Source organism: Bufo bufo, chromosome 3, assembly GCF_905171765.1.
Source record: "Bufo bufo chromosome 3, aBufBuf1.1, whole genome shotgun sequence".
Taxonomy (NCBI): Eukaryota; Metazoa; Chordata; class Amphibia; order Anura; family Bufonidae; genus Bufo; species Bufo bufo.
This window is the reverse complement of record NC_053391.1, coordinates 53,057-73,338: the sequence shown is the minus strand read 5'-3', so window position 1 is coordinate 73,338 and position 20,282 is coordinate 53,057. Positions and strand designations below refer to the sequence as shown.

The window sequence follows — 20,282 nt, the reverse complement described above, 5'->3', positions numbered from 1 at the left end:
ATCTATTACTGCTGACAACCTGCCTGTATATCCTGTCTGAGAGGTAGTCACAGCCCCGCCCCCTGCTGATGACATCACTGATATAATGACATGTGATCAGACATGAGATCACACACCTTATACTACAGGAACATCTATTACTGCTGACAACCTGCCTGTATATCCTGTCTGAGAGGTAGTCACAGCTCCGCCCCCTGCTGATGACATCACTGATATAATGACATGTGATCAGACATGAGATCCACACCCCTTATACTACAGGAACATCTATTACTGCTGACAACCTGCCTGTATATCCTGTGTGAGAGGTAGTCACAGCCCCGCCCCCTGCTGATGACATCACTGATATAATGACATGTGATCAGACATGAGATCACACACCTTATACTACAGGAACATCTATTACTGCTAACAACCTGCCAGTATATCCTGTCTGAGAGGTAGTCACAGCCCCGCCCCCTGCTGATGACATCACTGATATACTGACATGTGATCAGACATGAGATCACACACCTTATACTACAGGAACATCTATTACTGCTGACAACCTGCCTGTACATCCTGTCTGAGAGGTAGTCACAGCCCCGCCCCCTGCTGATGACATCACTGATATAATGACATGTGATCAGACATGAGATCACACACCTTATACTACAGGAACATCTATTACTGCTGACAACCTGCCTGTATATCCTGTCTGAGAGGTAGTCACAGCCCCGCCCCCTGCTGATGACATCACTGATATAATGACATGTGATCAGACATGAGATCACACACCTTATACTACAGGAACATCTATTACTGCTGACAACCTGCCTGTATATCCTGTCTGAGAGGTAGTCACAGCCCCGCCCCCTGCTGATGACATCACTGATATAATGACATGTGATCAGACATGAGATCACACACCTTATACTACAGGAACATCTATTACTGCTGACAACCTGCCTGTATATCCTGTCTGAGAGGTAGTCACAGCCCCGCCCCCTGCTGATGACATCACTGATATAATGACATGTGATCAGACATGAGATCACACCCCTTATACTACAGGAACATCTATTACTGCTGACAACCTGCCTATATATCCTGTCTGAGAGGTAGTCACAGCCCCGCCCCCTGCTGATGACATCACTGATATAATGACATGTGATCAGACATGAGGTCACACTCCTTATACTACAGGAACATCTATTACTGCTGACAACCTGCCTGTATATCCTGTCTGAGAGGTAGTCACAGCCCCGCCCCCTGCTGATGACATCACTGATATAATGACATGTGATCAGACATGAGATCACACTCCTTATACTACAGGAACATCTATTACTGCTGACAACCTGCCTGTATATCCTGTCTGAGAGGTAGTCACAGCCCCGCCCCCTGCTGATGACATCACTGATATAATGACATGTGATCAGACATGAGATCACACACCTTATATTACAGGAACATCTATTACTGCTGACAACCTGCCTGTATATCCTGTCTGAGAGGTAGTCACAGCTCCGCCCCCTGCTGATGACATCACTGATATAATGACATGTGATCAGACATGAGATCCACACCCCTTATACTACAGGAACATCTATTACTGCTGACAACCTGCCTGTATATCCTGTGTGAGAGGTAGTCACAGCCCCGCCCCCTGCTGATGACATCACTGATATAATGACATGTGATCAGACAGGAGATCACACACCTTATACTACAGGAACATCTATTACTGCTGACAACCTGCCTGTATATCCTGTCTGAGAGGTGGTCACAGCCCCGCCCCCTGCTGATGACATCACTGATATAATGACATGTGATCAGACATGAGATCACACACCTTATACTACAGGAACATCTATTACTGCTGACAACCTGCCTGTATATCCTGTCTGAGAGGTAGTCACAGCTCCGCCCCCTGCTGATGACATCACTGATATAATGACATGTGATCAGACATGAGATCACACACCTTATACTACAGGAACATCTATTACTGCTGACAACCTGCCTGTGTATCCTGTCTGAGAGGTAGTCACAGCCCCGCCCCCTGCTGATGACATCACTGATATAATGACATGTGATCAGACATGAGATCACACACCTTATACTACAGGAACATCTATTACTGCTGACAACCTGCCTGTATATCATGTCTGAGAGGTAGTCACAGCCCCGCCCCCTGCTGATGACATCACTGATATAATGACATGTGATCAGACATGAGATCACACCCCTTATACTACAGGAACATCTATTACTGCTGACAACCTGCCTGTATATCATGTCTGAGAGGTAGTCACAGCCCCGCCCCCTGCTGATGACATCACTGATATAATGACATGTGATCAGACATGAGATCACACACCTTATACTACAGGAACATCTATTACTGCTGACAACCTGCATGTATATCATGTCTGAGAGGTAGTCACAGCCCCGCCCCCTGCTGATGACATCACTGATATAATGACATGTGATCAGACATGAGATCACACCCCTTATACTACAGGAACATCTATTACTGCTGACAACCTGCCTATATATCCTGTCTGAGAGGTAGTCACAGCCCCGCCCCCTGCTGATGACATCACTGATATAATGACATGTGATCAGACATGAGATCACACACCTTATACTACAGGAACATCTATTACTGCTGACAACCTGCCTGTATATCCTGTCTGAGAGGTAGTCACAGCCCCGCCCCCTGCTGATGACATCACTGATATAGTGACATGTGATCAGACATGAGATCACACACCTTATACTACAGGAACATCTATTACTGCTGACAACCTGCCTGTATATCCTGTCTGAGAGGTAGTCACAGCCGCGCCCCCTGCTGATGACATCACTGATATAATGACATGTGATCAGACATGAGATCACACACCTTATACTACAGGAACATCTATTACTGCTGACAACCTGCCTGTATATCCTGTCTGAGAGGTAGTCACAGCCCCGCCCCCTGCTGATGACATCACTGATATAATGACATGTGATCAGACATGAGATCACACACCTTATACTACAGGAACATCTATTACTGCTGACAACCTGCCTGTATATCCTGTCTGAGAGGTTGTCACAGCCCCGCCCCCTGCTGATGACATCACTGATATAATGACATGTGATCAGACATGAGATCACACACCTTATACTACAGGAACATCTATTACTGCTGACAACCTGCCTGTATATCCTGTCTGAGAGGTTGTCACAGCCCCGCCCCCTGCTGATGACATCACTGATATAATGACATGTGATCAGCCATGAGATCCACACCTTATACTACAGGAACATCTATTACTGCTGACAACCTGCCTGTATATCCTGTCTGAGAGGTAGTCACAGCCCCGCCCCCTGCTGATGACATCACTGATATAATGACATGTGATCAGACATGAGATCACACACCTTATACTACAGGAACATCTATTACTGCTGACAACCTGCCTGTATATCCTGTCTGAGAGGTAGTCACAACTCCGCCCCCTGCTGATGACATCACTGATATAATGACATGTGATCAGACATGAGATCACACACCTTATACTACAGGAACATCTATTACTGCTGACAACCTGCCTGTATATCCTGTCTGAGAGGTAGTCACAGCCCCGCCCCCCTGCTGATGACATCACTGATATAATGACATGTGATCAGACATGAGATCACACCCCTTATACTATAGGAACATCTATTACTGCTGACAACCTGCCTGTATATCCTGTCTGGGAGGTAGTCACAGCCCCGCCCCCCTGCTGATGACATCACTGATATAATGACATGTGATCAGACATGAGATCACACACCTTATACTATAGGAACATCTATTACTGCTGACAACCTGCCTGTGTATCCTGTCTGAGAGGTTGTCACAGCCCCGCCCCCTGCTGATGACATCACTGATATAATGACATGTGATCAGACATGAGATCACACACCTTATACTACAGGAACATCTATTACTGCTGACAACCTGCCTGTATATCCTGTCTGAGAGGTAGTCACAGCCCCGCCCCCTGCTGATGACATCACTGATATAATGACATGTGATCAGACATGAGATCCACACTCCTTATACTACAGGAACATCTATTACTGCTGACACCCTGCCTGTATATCCTGTCTGAGAGGTAGTCACAGCCCCGCCCCTGCTGATGACATCACTGATATAATGACATGTGATCAGACATGAGATCACACACCTTATACTACAGTAACATCTATTACTGCTGACAACCTGCCTGTACATCCTGTCTGAGAGGTTGTCACAGCCCCGCCCCCTGCTGATGACATCACTGATATACTGACATGTGATCAGACATGAGATCACACACCTTATACTACAGGAACCTCTATTACTGCTGACAACCTGCCTGTATATCCTGTCTGAGAGGTAGTCACAGCCCCGCCCCCTGCTGATGACATCACTGATATAATGACATGTGATCAGACATGAGATCACACACCTTATACTACAGGATCATCTATTACTGCTGACAACCTGCCTGTATATCCTGTCTGAGAGGTTGTCACAGCCCCGCCCCCTGCTGATGACATCACTGATATAATGACATGTGATCAGACATGAGATCACACACCTTATACTACAGGAACATCTATTACTGCTGACAACCTGCCTGTATATCCTGTCTGATAGGTAGTCACAGCCCCGCCCCCTGCTGATGACATCACTGATATAATGACATGTGATCAGACATGAGATCACACACCTTATACTACAGGAACATCTATTACTGCTGACAACCTGCCAGAATATCCTGTCTGAGAGGTAGTCACAGCCCCGCCCCCTGCTGATGACATCACTGATATAATGACATGTGATCAGACATGAGATCACACACCTTATACTACAGGAACATCTATTACTGCTGACAACCTGCCTGTATATCCTGTCTGAGAGGTAGTCACAGCCCCGCCCCCTGCTGATGACATCACTGATATAATGACATGTGATCAGACATGAGATCACACACCTTATACTACAGGATCATCTATTACTGCTGACAACCTGCCTGTATATCCTGTCTGAGAGGTTGTCACAGCCCCGCCCCCTGCTGATGACATCACTGATATAATGACATGTGATCAGACATGAGATCACACACCTTATACTACAGGAACATCTATTACTGCTGACAACCTGCCTGTATATCCTGTCTGATAGGTAGTCACAGCCCCGCCCCCTGCTGATGACATCACTGATATAATGACATGTGATCAGACATGAGATCACACACCTTATACTACAGGAACATCTATTACTGCTGACAACCTGCCAGAATATCCTGTCTGAGAGGTAGTCACAGCCCCGCCCCCTGCTGATGACATCACTGATATAATGACATGTGATCAGACATGAGATCACACACCTTATACTACAGGAACATCTATTACTGCTAACAACCTGCCAGTATATCCTGTCTGAGAGGTAGTCACAGCCCCGCCCCCTGCTGATGACATCACTGATATAATGACATGTGATCAGACATGAGATCACACACCTTATACTACAGGAACATCTATTACTGCTGACAACCTGCCTGTATATCCTGTCTGAGAGGTAGTCACAGCCCCGCCCCCTGCTGATGACATCACTGATATAATGACATGTGATCAGACATGAGATCACACACCTTATACTACAGGAACATCTATTACTGCTGACAACCTGCCTGTATATCCTGTCTGAGAGGTAGTCACAGCCCCGCCCCCTGCTGATGACATCACTGATATAATGACATGTGATCAGACATGAGATCACACACCTTATACTACAGGAACATCTATTACTGCTGACAACCTGCCTGTATATCCTGTCTGAGAGGTAGTCACAGCCCCGCCCCCTGCTGATGACATCACTGATATAATGACATGTGATCAGACATGAGATCCACACACCTTATACTATAGGAACATCTATTACTGCTGACAACCTGCCTGTATATCATGTCTGAGAGGTAGTCACAGCCCCGCCCCCTGCTGATGACATCACTGATATAATGACATGTGATCAGACATGAGATCACACCCCTTATACTACAGGAACATCTATTACTGCTGACAACCTGCCTATATATCCTGTCTGAGAGGTAGTCACAGCCCCGCCCCCTGCTGATGACATCACTGATATAATGACATGTGATCAGACATGAGGTCACACTCCTTATACTACAGGAACATCTATTACTGCTGACAACCTGCCTGTATATCCTGTCTGAGAGGTAGTCACAGCCCCGCCCCCTGCTGATGACATCACTGATATAATGACATGTGATCAGACATGAGATCACACACCTTATACTACAGGAACATCTATTACTGCTGACAACCTGCCTGTATATCCTGTCTGAGAGGTAGTCACAGCCCCGCCCCCTGCTGATGACATCACTGATATAATGACATGTGATCAGACATGAGATCACACACCTTATACTACAGGAACATCTATTACTGCTGACAACCTGCCTGTATATCCTGTCTGAGAGGTTGTCACAGCCCCGCCCCCTGCTGATGACATCACTGATATAATGACATGTGATCAGACATGAGATCACAAACCTTATACTACAGGAACATCTATTACTGCTGACAACCTGCCTGTATATCCTGTGTGAGAGGTTGTCACAGCCCCGCCCCCTGCTGATGACATCACTGATATAATGACATGTGATCAGACATGAGATCACACCTTATACTACAGGAACATCTATTACTGCTGACAACCTGCCTGTATATCCTGTCTGAGAGGTAGTCACAGCCCCGCCCCCTGCTGATGACATCACTGATATAATGACATGTGATCAGACATGAGATCCACACCTTATACTACAGGAACATCTATTACTGCTGACAACCTGCCTGTATATCATGTGTGAGAGGTTGTCACAGCCCCGCCCCCTGCTGAAGAGAAACTGATATAATGACATGTGATCAGACATGAGATCACACACCTTATACTACAGGAACATCTATTACTGCTGACAACCTGCCTGTATATCCTGTCTGAGAGGTAGTCACAGCCCCGCCCCCTGCTGATGACATCACTGATATAATGACATGTGATCAGACATGAGATCACACACCTTATACTACAGGAACATCTATTACTGCTGACAACCTGCCTGTATATCCTGTCTGAGAGGTAGTCACAGCCCCGCCCCCTGCTGATGACATCACTGATATAATGACATGTGATCAGACATGAGATCACACACCTTATACTACAGGAACATCTATTACTGCTGACAACCTGCCTGTATATCCTGTCTGAGAGGTTGTCACAGCCCCGCCCCCTGCTGATGACATCACTGATATAATGACATGTGATCAGACATGAGATCACAAACCTTATACTACAGGAACATCTATTACTGCTGACAACCTGCCTATATATCATGTGTGAGAGGTAGTCACAGCCCCGCCCCCTGCTGATGACATCACTGATATAATGACATGTGATCAGACATGAGATCACACACCTTATACTACAGGAACATTCATTACTGCTGACAACCTGCCTGTATATCCTGTCTGAGAGGTTGTCACAGCCCCGCCCCCTGCTGATGACATCACTGATATAATGACATGTGATCAGACATGAGATCACACACCTTATACTACAGGAACATCTATTACTGCTGACAACCTGCCTGTATATCCTGTCTGAGAGGTTGTCACAGCCCCGCCCCCTGCTGATGACATCACTGATATAATGACATGTGATCAGACATGAGATCGCACACCTTATACTACAGGAACATCTATTACTGCTGACAACCTGCCTGTATATCCTGTATGAGAGGTAGTCACAGCCCCGCCCCCTGCTGATGACATCACTGATATAATGACATGTGATCAGACATGAGATCACAAACCTTATACTACAGGAACATCTATTACTGCTGACAACCTGCCTGTATATCCTGTCTGAGAGGTAGTCACAGCCCCGCCCCCTGCTGATGACATCACTGATATAATGACATGTGATCAGACATGAGATCACACACCTTATACTACAGGAACATCTATTACTGCTGACAACCTGCCTGTGTATCCTGTCTGAGAGGTTGTCACAGCCCCGCCCCCTGCTGATGACATCACTGATATAATGACATGTGATCAGACATGTGATCACACACCTTATACTACAGGAACATCTATTACTGCTGACAACCTGCCTGTATATCCTGTCTGAGAGGTAGTCACAGCCCCGCCCCCTGCTGATGACATCACTGATATAATGACATGTGATCAGACATGAGATCACACACCTTATACTACAGGAACATCTATTACTGCTGACAACCTGCCTGTATATCCTGTCTGAGAGGTTGTCACAGCCCCGCCCCCTGCTGATGACATCACTGATATAATGACATGTGATCAGACATGAGATCACACACCTTATACTACAGGAACATCTATTACTGCTGACAACCTGCCTGTATATCCTGTCTGAGAGGTAGTCACAGCCCCGCCCCCTGCTGATGACATCACTGATATAATGACATGTGATCAGACATGAGATCACACACCTTATACTACAGGAACATCTATTACTGCTGACAACCTGCCTGGGTATCCTGTCTGAGAGGTAGTCACAGCCCCGCCCCCTGCTGATGACATCACTGATATAATGACATGTGATCAGACATGAGATCACACACCTTATACTACAGGAACATCTATTACTGCTGACAACCTGCCTGTATATCCTGTCTGAGAGGTAGTCACAGCCCCGCCCCCTGCTGATGACATCACTGATATAATGACATGTGATCAGACATGAGATCCACACACCTTATACTACAGGAACATCTATTACTGCTGACAACCTGCCTGTATATCATGTGTAAAAGGTTGTCACAGCCCCGCCCCCTGCTGATGACATCACTGATATAATGACATGTGATCAGACATGAGATCACACACCTTATACTACAGGAACATCTATTACTGCTGACAACCTGCCTGTATATCCTGTCTGAGAGGTAGTCACAGCCCCGCCCCCTGCTGATGACATCACTGATATAATGACATGTGATCAGACATGAGATCACACCCCTTATACTACAGGAACATCTATTACTGCTGACAACCTGCCTGGGTATCCTGTCTGAGAGGTAGTCACAGCCCCGCCCCCTGCTGATGACATCACTGATATAATGACATGTGATCAGACATGAGATCACACACCTTATACTACAGGAACATCTATTACTGCTGACAACCTGCCTGTATATCCTGTCTGAGAGGTAGTCACAGCCCCGCCCACTGCTGATGACATCACTGATATAATGACATGTGATCAGACATGAGATCACACACCTTATACTACAGGAACATCTATTACTGCTGACAACCTGTCTGTATATCATGTCTGAGAGGTTGTCACAGCCCCGCCCCCTGCTGATGACATCACTGATATAATGACATGTGATCAGACATGAGATCACACTCCTTATACTACAGGAACATCTATTACTGCTGACAACCTGCCTGTATATCCTGTCTGAGAGGTAGTCACAGCCCCGCCCCCTGCTGATGACATCACTGATATAGTGACATGTGATCAGACATGAGATCACACACCTTATACTACAGGAACATCTATTACTGCTGACAACCTGCCTGTATATCCTGTCTGAGAGGTTGTCACAGCCCCGCCCCCTGCTGATGACATCACTGATATAATGACATGTGATCAGACATGAGATCGCACACCTTATACTACAGGAACATCTATTACTGCTGACAACCTGCCTGTATATCCTGTATGAGAGGTAGTCACAGCCCCGCCCCCTGCTGATGACATCACTGATATAATGACATGTGATCAGACATGAGATCACAAACCTTATACTACAGGAACATCTATTACTGCTGACAACCTGCCTGTATATCCTGTCTGAGAGGTAGTCACAGCCCCGCCCCCTGCTGATGACATCACTGATATAATGACATGTGATCAGACATGAGATCACACACCTTATACTACAGGAACATCTATTACTGCTGACAACCTGCCTGTGTATCCTGTCTGAGAGGTGGTCACAGCCCCGCCCCCTGCTGATGACATCACTGATATAATGACATGTGATCAGACATGAGATCACACACCTTATACTACAGGAACATCTATTACTGCTGACAACCTGCCTGTATATCCTGTCTGAGAGGTAGTCACAGCCCCGCCCCCTGCTGATGACATCACTGATATAATGACATGTGATCAGACATGAGATCACACACCTTATACTACAGGAACATCTATTACTGCTGACAACCTGCCTGTATATCCTGTCTGAGAGGTAGTCACAGCCCCGCCCCCTGCTGATGACATCACTGATATAATGACATGTGATCAGACATGAGATCCACACACTTTATACTACAGGAACATCTATTACTGCTGACAACCTGCCTGTATATCATGTGTAAAAGGTTGTCACAGCCCCGCCCCCTGCTGATGACATCACTGATATAATGACATGTGATCAGACATGAGATCACACACCTTATACTACAGGAACATCTATTACTGCTGACAACCTGCCTGTATATCCTGTCTGAGAGGTAGTCACAGCCCCGCCCCCTGCTGATGACATCACTGATATAATGACATGTGATCAGACATGAGATCACACCCCTTATACTACAGGAACATCTATTACTGCTGACAACCTGCCTGGGTATCCTGTCTGAGAGGTTGTCACAGCCCCGCCCCCTGCTGATGACATCACTGATATAATGACATGTGATCAGACATGAGATCACACACCTTATACTACAGGAACATCTATTACTGCTGACAACCTGCCTGTATATCCTGTCTGAGAGGTAGTCACAGCCCCGCCCCCTGCTGATGACATCACTGATATAATGACATGTGATCAGACATGAGATCACACACCTTATACTACAGGAACATCTATTACTGCTGACAACCTGTCTGTATATCATGTCTGAGAGGTTGTCACAGCCCCGCCCCCTGCTGATGACATCACTGATATAATGACATGTGATCAGACATGAGATCACACTCCTTATACTACAGGAACATCTATTACTGCTGACAACCTGCCTGTATATCCTGTCTGAGAGGTAGTCACAGCCCCGCCCCCTGCTGATGACATCACTGATATAGTGACATGTGATCAGACATGAGATCACACACCTTATACTACAGGAACATCTATTACTGCTGACAACCTGCCTGTATATCCTGTCTGAGAGGTTGTCACAGCCCCGCCCCCTGCTGATGACATCACTGATATACTGACATGTGATCAGACATGAGATCACACACCTTATACTACAGGAACATCTATTACTGCTGACAACCTGCCTGTATATCCTGTCTGAGAGGTTGTCACAGCCCCGCCCCCTGCTGATGACATCACTGATATAATGACATGTGATCAGACATGAGATCACACACCTTATACTACAGGAACATCTATTACTGCTGACAACCTGCCTGTATATCCTGTCTGATAGGTAGTCACAGCCCCGCCCCCTGCTGATGACATCACTGATATAATGACATGTGATCAGACATGAGGTCACACACCTTATACTACAGGAACATCTATTACTGCTGACAACCTGCCTGTATATCCTGTCTGAGAGGTTGTCACAGCCCCGCCCCCTGCTGATGACATCACTGATATAATGACATGTGATCAGACATGAGATCACACACCTTATACTACAGGAACATCTATTACTGCTGACAACCTGCCTGTATATCCTGTCTGTGAGGTAGTCACAGCCCCACCCCCTGCTGATGACATCACTGATATAATGACATGTGATCAGACATGAGATCACACCCCTTATACTACAGGAACATCTATTACTGCTGACAACCTGCCTGTATATCCTGTCTGAGAGGTAGTCACAGCCCCACCCCTGCTGATGACATCACTGATATAATGACATGTGATCAGACATGAGATCACACCCCTTATACTACAGGAACATCTATTACTGCTGACAACCTGCCTGTACATCATGTCTGAGAGGTAGTCACAGCCCCGCCCCCTGCTGATGACATCACTGATATAATGACATGTGATCAGACATGAGATCACACACCTTATACTACAGGAACATCTATTACTGCTGACAACCTGCCTGTATATCCTGTCTGAGAGGTAGTCACAGCCCCGCCCCCTGCTGATGACATCACTGATATAATGACATGTGATCAGACATGAGATCACACACCTTATACTACAGGAACATCTATTACTGCTGACAACCTGCCTGTATATCCTGTCTGAGAGGTTGTCACAGCCCCGCCCCCTTGCTGATGACATCACTGATATAATGACATGTGATCAGACATGAGATCACACACCTTATACTACAGGAACATCTATTACTGCTGACACCCTGCCTGTATATCCTGTCTGAGAGGTTGTCACAGCCCCGCCCCCTGCTGATGACATCACTGATATAATGACATGTGATCAGACATGAGATCACACACCTTATACTACAGGAACATCTATTACTGCTGACAACCTGCCTGTACATCCTGTCTGAGAGGTAGTCACAGCCCCGCCTCCTGGTGATGACATCACTGATATAATGACATGTGATCAGACATGAGATCCACACACCTTATACTACAGGAACATCTATTACTGCTGACAACCTGCCTGTATATCCTGTCTCAGAGGTTGTCACAGCCCCGCCCCCTGCTGATGACATCACTGATATACTGACATGTGATCAGACATGAGATCCACACCTTATACTACAGGAACATCTATTACTGCTGACAACCTGCCTGTATATCATGTCTGAGAGGTAGTCACAGCCCCGCCCCCTGCTGATGACATCACTGATATACTGACATGTGATCAGACATGAGATCACACACCTTATACTACAGGAACATCTATTACTGCTGACAACCTGCCTGTATATCCTGTCTGAGAGGTAGTCACAGCCCCGCCCCCTGCTGATGACATCACTGATATAATGACATGTGATCAGACATGAGATCCACACACCTTATACTACAGGAACATCTATTACTGCTGACAACCTGCCTGTATATCCTGTCTGAGAGGTAGTCACAGCCCCGCCCCCTGCTGATGACATCACTGATATAATGACATGTGATCAGACATGAGATCACACACCTGATACTACAGGAACATCTATTACTGCTGACAACCTGCCTGTATATCCTGTCTGAGAGGTAGTCACAGCCCCGCCCCCCTGCTGATGACATCACTGATATAATGACATGTGATCAGACATGAGATCACACTCCTTATACTACAGGAACATCTATTACTGCTGACAACCTGCCTGTATATCCTGTCTGAGAGGTAGTCACAGCCCCGCCCCCAGCTGATGACATCACTGATATAATGACATGTGATCAGACATGAGATCACACACCTTATACTACAGGAACATCTATTACTGCTGACAACCTGCCTGTGTATCCTGTCTGAGAGGTAGTCACAGCCCCGCCCCCTGCTGATGACATCACTGATATAATGACATGTGATCAGACATGAGATCACACACCTTATACTACAGGAACATCTATTACTGCTAACAACCTGCCTGTGTATCCTGTCTGAGAGGTAGTCACAGCCCCGCCCCCTGCTGATGACATCACTGATATAATGACATGTGATCAGACATGAGATCACACACCTTATACTACAGGAACATCTATTACTGCTGACAACCTGCCTGTATATCCTGTGTGAGAGGTAGTCACAGCCCCGCCCCCTGCTGATGACATCACTGATATAATGACATGAGATCACACACCTTATACTACAGGAACATCTATTACTGCTGACAACCTGCCTGTGTATCCTGTCTGAGAGGTAGTCACAGCCCCGCCCCCTGCTGATGACATCACTGATATAATGACATGTGATCAGACATGAGATCACACCCCTTATACTACAGGAACATCTATTACTGCTGACAACCTGCCTGTATATCCTGTGTGAGAGGTTGTCACAGCCCCGCCCCCTGCTGATGACATCACTGATATAATGACATGTGATCAGACATGAGATCCACACACCTTATACTACAGGAACATCTATTACTGCTGACAACCTGCCTGTATATCCTGTATGAGAGGTAGTCACAGCCCCGCCCCCTGCTGATGACATCACTGATATAATGACATGTGATCAGACATGAGATCACACACCTTATACTACAGGAACATCTATTACTGCTGACAACCTGCCTGTATATCCTGTGTGAGAGGTAGTCACAGCCCCGCCCCCTGCTGATGACATCACTGATATAATGACATGTGATCAGACATGAGATCACACACCTTATACTACAGGAACATCTCTTACTGCTGACAACCTGCCTGTATATCATGTCTGAGAGGTTGTCACAGCCCCGCCCCCTGCTGATGACATCACTGATATAATGACATGTGATCAGACATGAGATCACACACCTTATACTACAGGAACATCTATTACTGCTGACAACCTGCCTGTATATCCTGTCTGAGAGGTAGTCACAGCCCCGCCCCCTGCTGATGACATCACTGATATAATGACATGTGATCAGACATGAGATCACACACCTTATACTACAGGAACATCTATTACTGCTGACAACCTGCCTGTATATCCTGTCTGAGAGGTAGTCACAGCCCCGCCCCCTGCTGATGACATCACTGATATAATGACATGTGATCAGACATGAGATCACACCCCTTATACTACAGGAACACATATTACTGCTGACAACCTGCCTGTATATCCTGTCTGAGAGGTTGTCACAGCCCCGCCCCCTGCTGATGACATCACTGATATAATGACATGTGATCAGACATGAGATCACACACCTTATACTACAGGAACATCTATTACTGCTGACAACCTGCCTGTATATCCTGTCTGAGAGGTTGTCACAGCCCCGCCTCCTGCTGATGACATCACTGATATAATGACATGTGATCAGACAGGAGATCACACACCTTATACTACAGGAACATCTATTACTGCTGACAACCTGCCTGTATATCATGTGTGAGAGGTAGTCACAGCCCCGCCCCTGCTGATGACATCACTGATATAATGACATGTGATCAGACATGAGATCACACACCTTATACTACAGGAACATCTATTACTGCTGACAACCTGCCTGTATATCCTGTCTGAGAGGTTGTCACAACCCCGCCCCCTGCTGATGACATCACTGATATAATGACATGTGATCAGACATGAGATCACACACCTTATACTACAGGAACATCTATTACTGCTGACAACCTGCCTGTATATCCTGTCTGAGAGGTTGTCACAACCCCGCCCCCTGCTGATGACATCACTGATATAATGACATGTGATCAGACATGAGATCACACACCTTATACTACAGGAACATCTATTACTGCTGACAACCTGCCTGTATATCCTGTCTGAGAGGTAGTCACAGCCCCGCCCCCTGCTGATGACATCACTGATATAATGACATGTGATCAGACATGAGATCACACACCTTATACTACAGGAACATCTATTACTGCTGACAACCTGCCTGTATATCCTGTCTGAGAGGTGGTCACAGCCCCGCCCCCTGCTGATGACATCACTGATATAATGACATGTGATCAGACATGAGATCACACACCTTATACTACAGGAACATCTATTACTGCTGACAACCTGCCTGTATATCCTGTCTGAGAGGTAGTCACAGCCCCGCCCCCTGCTGATGACATCACTGATATAATGACATGTGATCAGACATGAGATCACACACCTTATACTACAGGAACATCTATTACTGCTGACAACCTGCCTGTATATCATGTCTGAGAGGTTGTCACAGCCCCGCCCCCTGCTGATGACATCACTGATATAATGACATGTGATCAGACATGAGATCACACACCTTATACTACAGGAACATCTATTACTGCTGACAACCTGCCTGTATATCCTGTCTGAGAGGTGGTCACAGCCCCGCCCCCTGCTGATGACATCACTGATATAATGACATGTGATCAGACATGAGATCACACACCTTATACTACAGGAACATCTATTACTGCTGACAACCTGCCTGTATATCCTGTCTGAGAGGTAGTCACAGCCCCGCCCCCTGCTGATGACATCACTGATATAATGACATGTGATCAGACATGAGATCACACACCTTATACTACAGGAACATCTATTACTGCTGACAACCTGCCTGTATATTATGTCTGAGAGGTAGTCACAGCCCCGCCCCCTGCTGATGACATCACTGATATAATGACATGTGATCAGACATGAGATCACACACCTTATACTACAGGAACATCTATTACTGCTGACAACCTGCCTGTATATCCTGTCTGAGAGGTAGTCACAGCCCCGCCCCCTGCTGATGACATCACTGATATAATGACATGTGATCAGACATGAGATCACACACCTTATACTACAGGAACATCTCTTACTGCTGACAACCTGCCTGTATATTATGTCTGAGAGGTAGTCACAGCCCCGCCCCCTGCTGATGACATCACTGATATAATGACATGTGATCAGACATGAGATCACACACCTTATACTACAGGAACATCTATTACTGCTGACAACCTGCCTGTATATCCTGTCTGAGAGGTAGTCACAGCCCCGCCCCCTGCTGATGACATCACTGATATAATGACATGTGATCAGACATGAGATCACACACCTTATACTACAGGAACATCTATTACTGCTGACAACCTGCCTGTATATCATGTCTGAGAGGTAGTCACAGCCCCGCCCCCTGCTGATGACATCACTGATATAATGACATGTGATCAGACATGAGATCCTCACACCTTATACTACAGGAACATCTATTACTGCTGACAACCTGCCTGTACATCCTGTCTGAGAGGTAGTCACAGCCCCGCCCCCTGCTGATGACATCACTGATATAATGACATGTGATGAGACTTCCCTTCCTGTATTAGGGATGGGATAATGGGAGGTGGGGTGGGGTTGGTGCATACACCCACAGACATCAGATGGGTGCTCCATCATGCAGCGTCTACACTGGGGTCTGATATTTGGAGTTTCCTCCCCTGTACTCACACTTGGTGCTCCATCATGCAGCGTCTATACTGGGGGTCCCCGATCCTGGGGTCTGATATTTGGAGTTTCCTCCCCTGTACTCACACTTGGTGCTCTGGGAATCCTTGGCGCACAAGAACTTCTACAGTTGAGGCTTCGGTCCTGGTTTTCCTCCGTATTTTGGTATAGAGCGGAGCAGCAGCATCAGCCATGTTACAGCGTGAGGTGTGTGACATCCTGTGCATGATGGAGGAGGAGGCGCGAGCTCCTGGCTGCCTCTGAAGTACACAATAAGATCACAGAATCAATCTATATCCTCCAGCCCTCCTGCTCAGGCGCTCTGCTAGCGCCCCCAGCTGGGCATACCAATCCCACAACCTTTTTACTGAAATCAAGAGAGGCCATGAGCTTGGCAGTTGTAGGAGACCCACAAGAGGCACCTGGTTTACTGGTTGCAATGGTCTTTCTTATGGCGATATCAGAGCTTCTACTGCTGACAACCGACTTCCTGGATCGTCTGGTGACAACCTCTGGGTGCGCACAACATGATGGGCAAAGACAACCATACCCCGAAGTCTCCCTCTGTGTGCTCCTTGTAGAAGGCTACAGATCTTCCCCATACGCCGAACACTCTAGTAAAGCAGACCACGGCTCCTCTCCATGCAGTGCACACTCTGTGCAGGTATAATATCAGACCACGGCTCCTCTCCATGCAGAACATACCCTGTGCAGGTATGATATCAGACCACGGCTCCTCTCCATGCAGTACACACTCTGTGCAGGTATGATATCAGACCACGGCTCCTCTCCATGCAGTACATACTCTTTGCAGGTATGATATCAGACCACGGCTCCTCTCCATGCAGTACACACTATGTGCAGGTATGATATCAGACCACGGCTCCTCTCCATGCAGTACACACTATGTGCAGGTATGATATCAACCACGGCCTCTCTCCATGCAGTACATACTCTGTGCAGGTATGATATCAGACCACGGCTCCTCTCCATGCAGTGCATACCCTGTGCAGGTATGATATCAGACCACGGCTCCCCTCCATGCAGTACACACTCTGTGCAGGTATGATATCAGACCACGGCTCCCCTCCATGCAGTATACACTCTGTGCAGGTATGATATCAGACCACGGCTCCCCTCCCTGCAGTATACACTCTGTGCAGGTATGATATCATACCGCGGCTCCTCTCTATGCAGTACACACTCTGTGCAGGTATGATATCAGAACACGGCTCCTCTCCATGCAGTGCATACCCTGTGCAGGTATGATATCAGACCACGGCTCCTCTCCATGCAGTACACACTCTGTGCAGGTATGATATCAGACCATGGCTCCTCTCCATGCAGTACACACTATGTGCAGGTATGATATCAGACCACGGCTCCTCTCCATGCAGTGCATACCCTGTGCAGGTATGATATCAGACCACGGCTCCTCTCCATGCAGTACATACTCTGTGCAGGTATGATATCAGACCACGGTTCCTCTCCATTCAGTACACACTCTGTGCAGGTATGATATCAGACCACGGCTCCTCTCCATGCAGTACACACTCTGTGCAGGTATGATATCAGACCACGGCTCCTCTCCATGCAGTACACACTATGTGCAGGTATGATATCAGAACACGGCTCCTCTCCATGCAGTGCATACCATGTGCAGGTATGATATCAGACCACGGCTCCTCTCCATGCAGTGCATACCCTGTGCAGGTATGATATCAGACCACGGCTCCTCTCCATGCAGTACATACTCAGTGCAGGTATGATATCAGACCACGGCTCCTCTGCATGCCGTACACACTCAGTGCAGGTATGATATCAGACCACGGCTCCTCTCCATGCAGTACACACTATGTGCAGGTATGATATCAGACCACGGCTCCTCTCCATGCAGTACACACTCTGTGCAGGTATGATATCAGACCACGGCTCCTCTCCATGCAGTACATACTCTGTGCAGGTATGATATCAGACCACGGCTCCTCTCCATGCAGTACACACTATGTGCAGGTATGATATCAGACCACGGCTCCTCTCCATGCAGTACATACTATGTGCAGGTATGATATCAGACCACGGCTCCTCTCCATGCAGTAAACACTCAGTGCAGGTATGATATCAGACCACGGCTCCTCTCCATGCAGTACACACTATGTACAGGTATGATATCAGAACACGGCTCCTCTCCATGCAGTGCATACCCTGTGCAGGTATGATATCAGACCACGGCTCCTCTCCATCCAGTGCATACCCTGTGCAGGTATGATATCAGACCACGGCTCCTCTCCATACAGTGCATATCCTGTGCAGGTATGATATCAGACCACGGCCCCTCTGCATGCAGTACACACTCTCTGCAGGTATGATATCAGACCACGGCTCCTCTCCATGCAGTACATACTCTGTGCAGGTATGATATCAGACCACGGCTCCTCTCCATGCAGTACACACTATGTGCAGGTATGATATCAGACCACGGCTCCTCTCCATGCAGTACATACTATGTGCAGGTATGATATCAGACCACGGCTCCTCTCCATGCAGTACACACTCAGTGCAGGTATGATATCAGACCACGGCTCCTCTCCATGCAGTACACACTCTGTGCAGGTATGATATCAGACCACGGCTCCTCTCCATGCAGTACATACTCTGTGCAGGTATGATATTAGACCACGGCTCCTCTCCATGCAGTGCATACCCAGTGCAGGTATGATATCAGACCACGGCTCCTCTCCATGCAGTGCTTACCCTGTGCAGGTATGATATCAAACCACGGCTCCTCTCCATGCAGTACACACTCTGTGCAGGTATGATATCAGACCACGGCTCCTCTCCATGCAGTGCATATCCTGTGCAGGTATGATATCAGACCACGGCTCCTCTCCATGCAGTACACACTCTGTGCAGGTATGATATCAGACCACGGCTCCCCTCCATGCAGTATACACTCTGTGCAGGTATGATATCATACCGCGGCTCCTCTCTATGCAGTACACACTCTGTGCAGGTATGATATCAGAACACGGCTCCTCTCCATGTAGTGCATACCCTGTGCAGGTATGATATCAGACCACGGCTCCTCTCCATGCAGTGCATACCCTGTGCAGGTATGATATCAGACCACGGCTCCTCTCCATGCAGTACACACTC

General features: G+C 47.1%; 1 protein-coding gene across 3 annotated transcripts in view; it reads right to left on the bottom strand.

Annotated features, from left to right (window-relative positions):
- Positions 1 to 17,340, bottom strand: part of UBASH3A (ubiquitin associated and SH3 domain containing A) — a 698,439-nt gene extending 681,099 nt beyond the window's left edge. For all 3 annotated transcript variants that reach the window (XM_040422705.1, XM_040422706.1, XM_040422707.1), the window contains exon 1: positions 17,214 to 17,340. In XM_040422705.1, the coding sequence (XP_040278639.1) occupies positions 17,214 to 17,320 (107 nt within the window). In that variant the 5' untranslated portion in view covers positions 17,321 to 17,340. The remainder of the gene's footprint in view (positions 1 to 17,213) is intronic.
- Between the last annotated feature and the right edge of the window lie 2,942 nt (positions 17,341 to 20,282).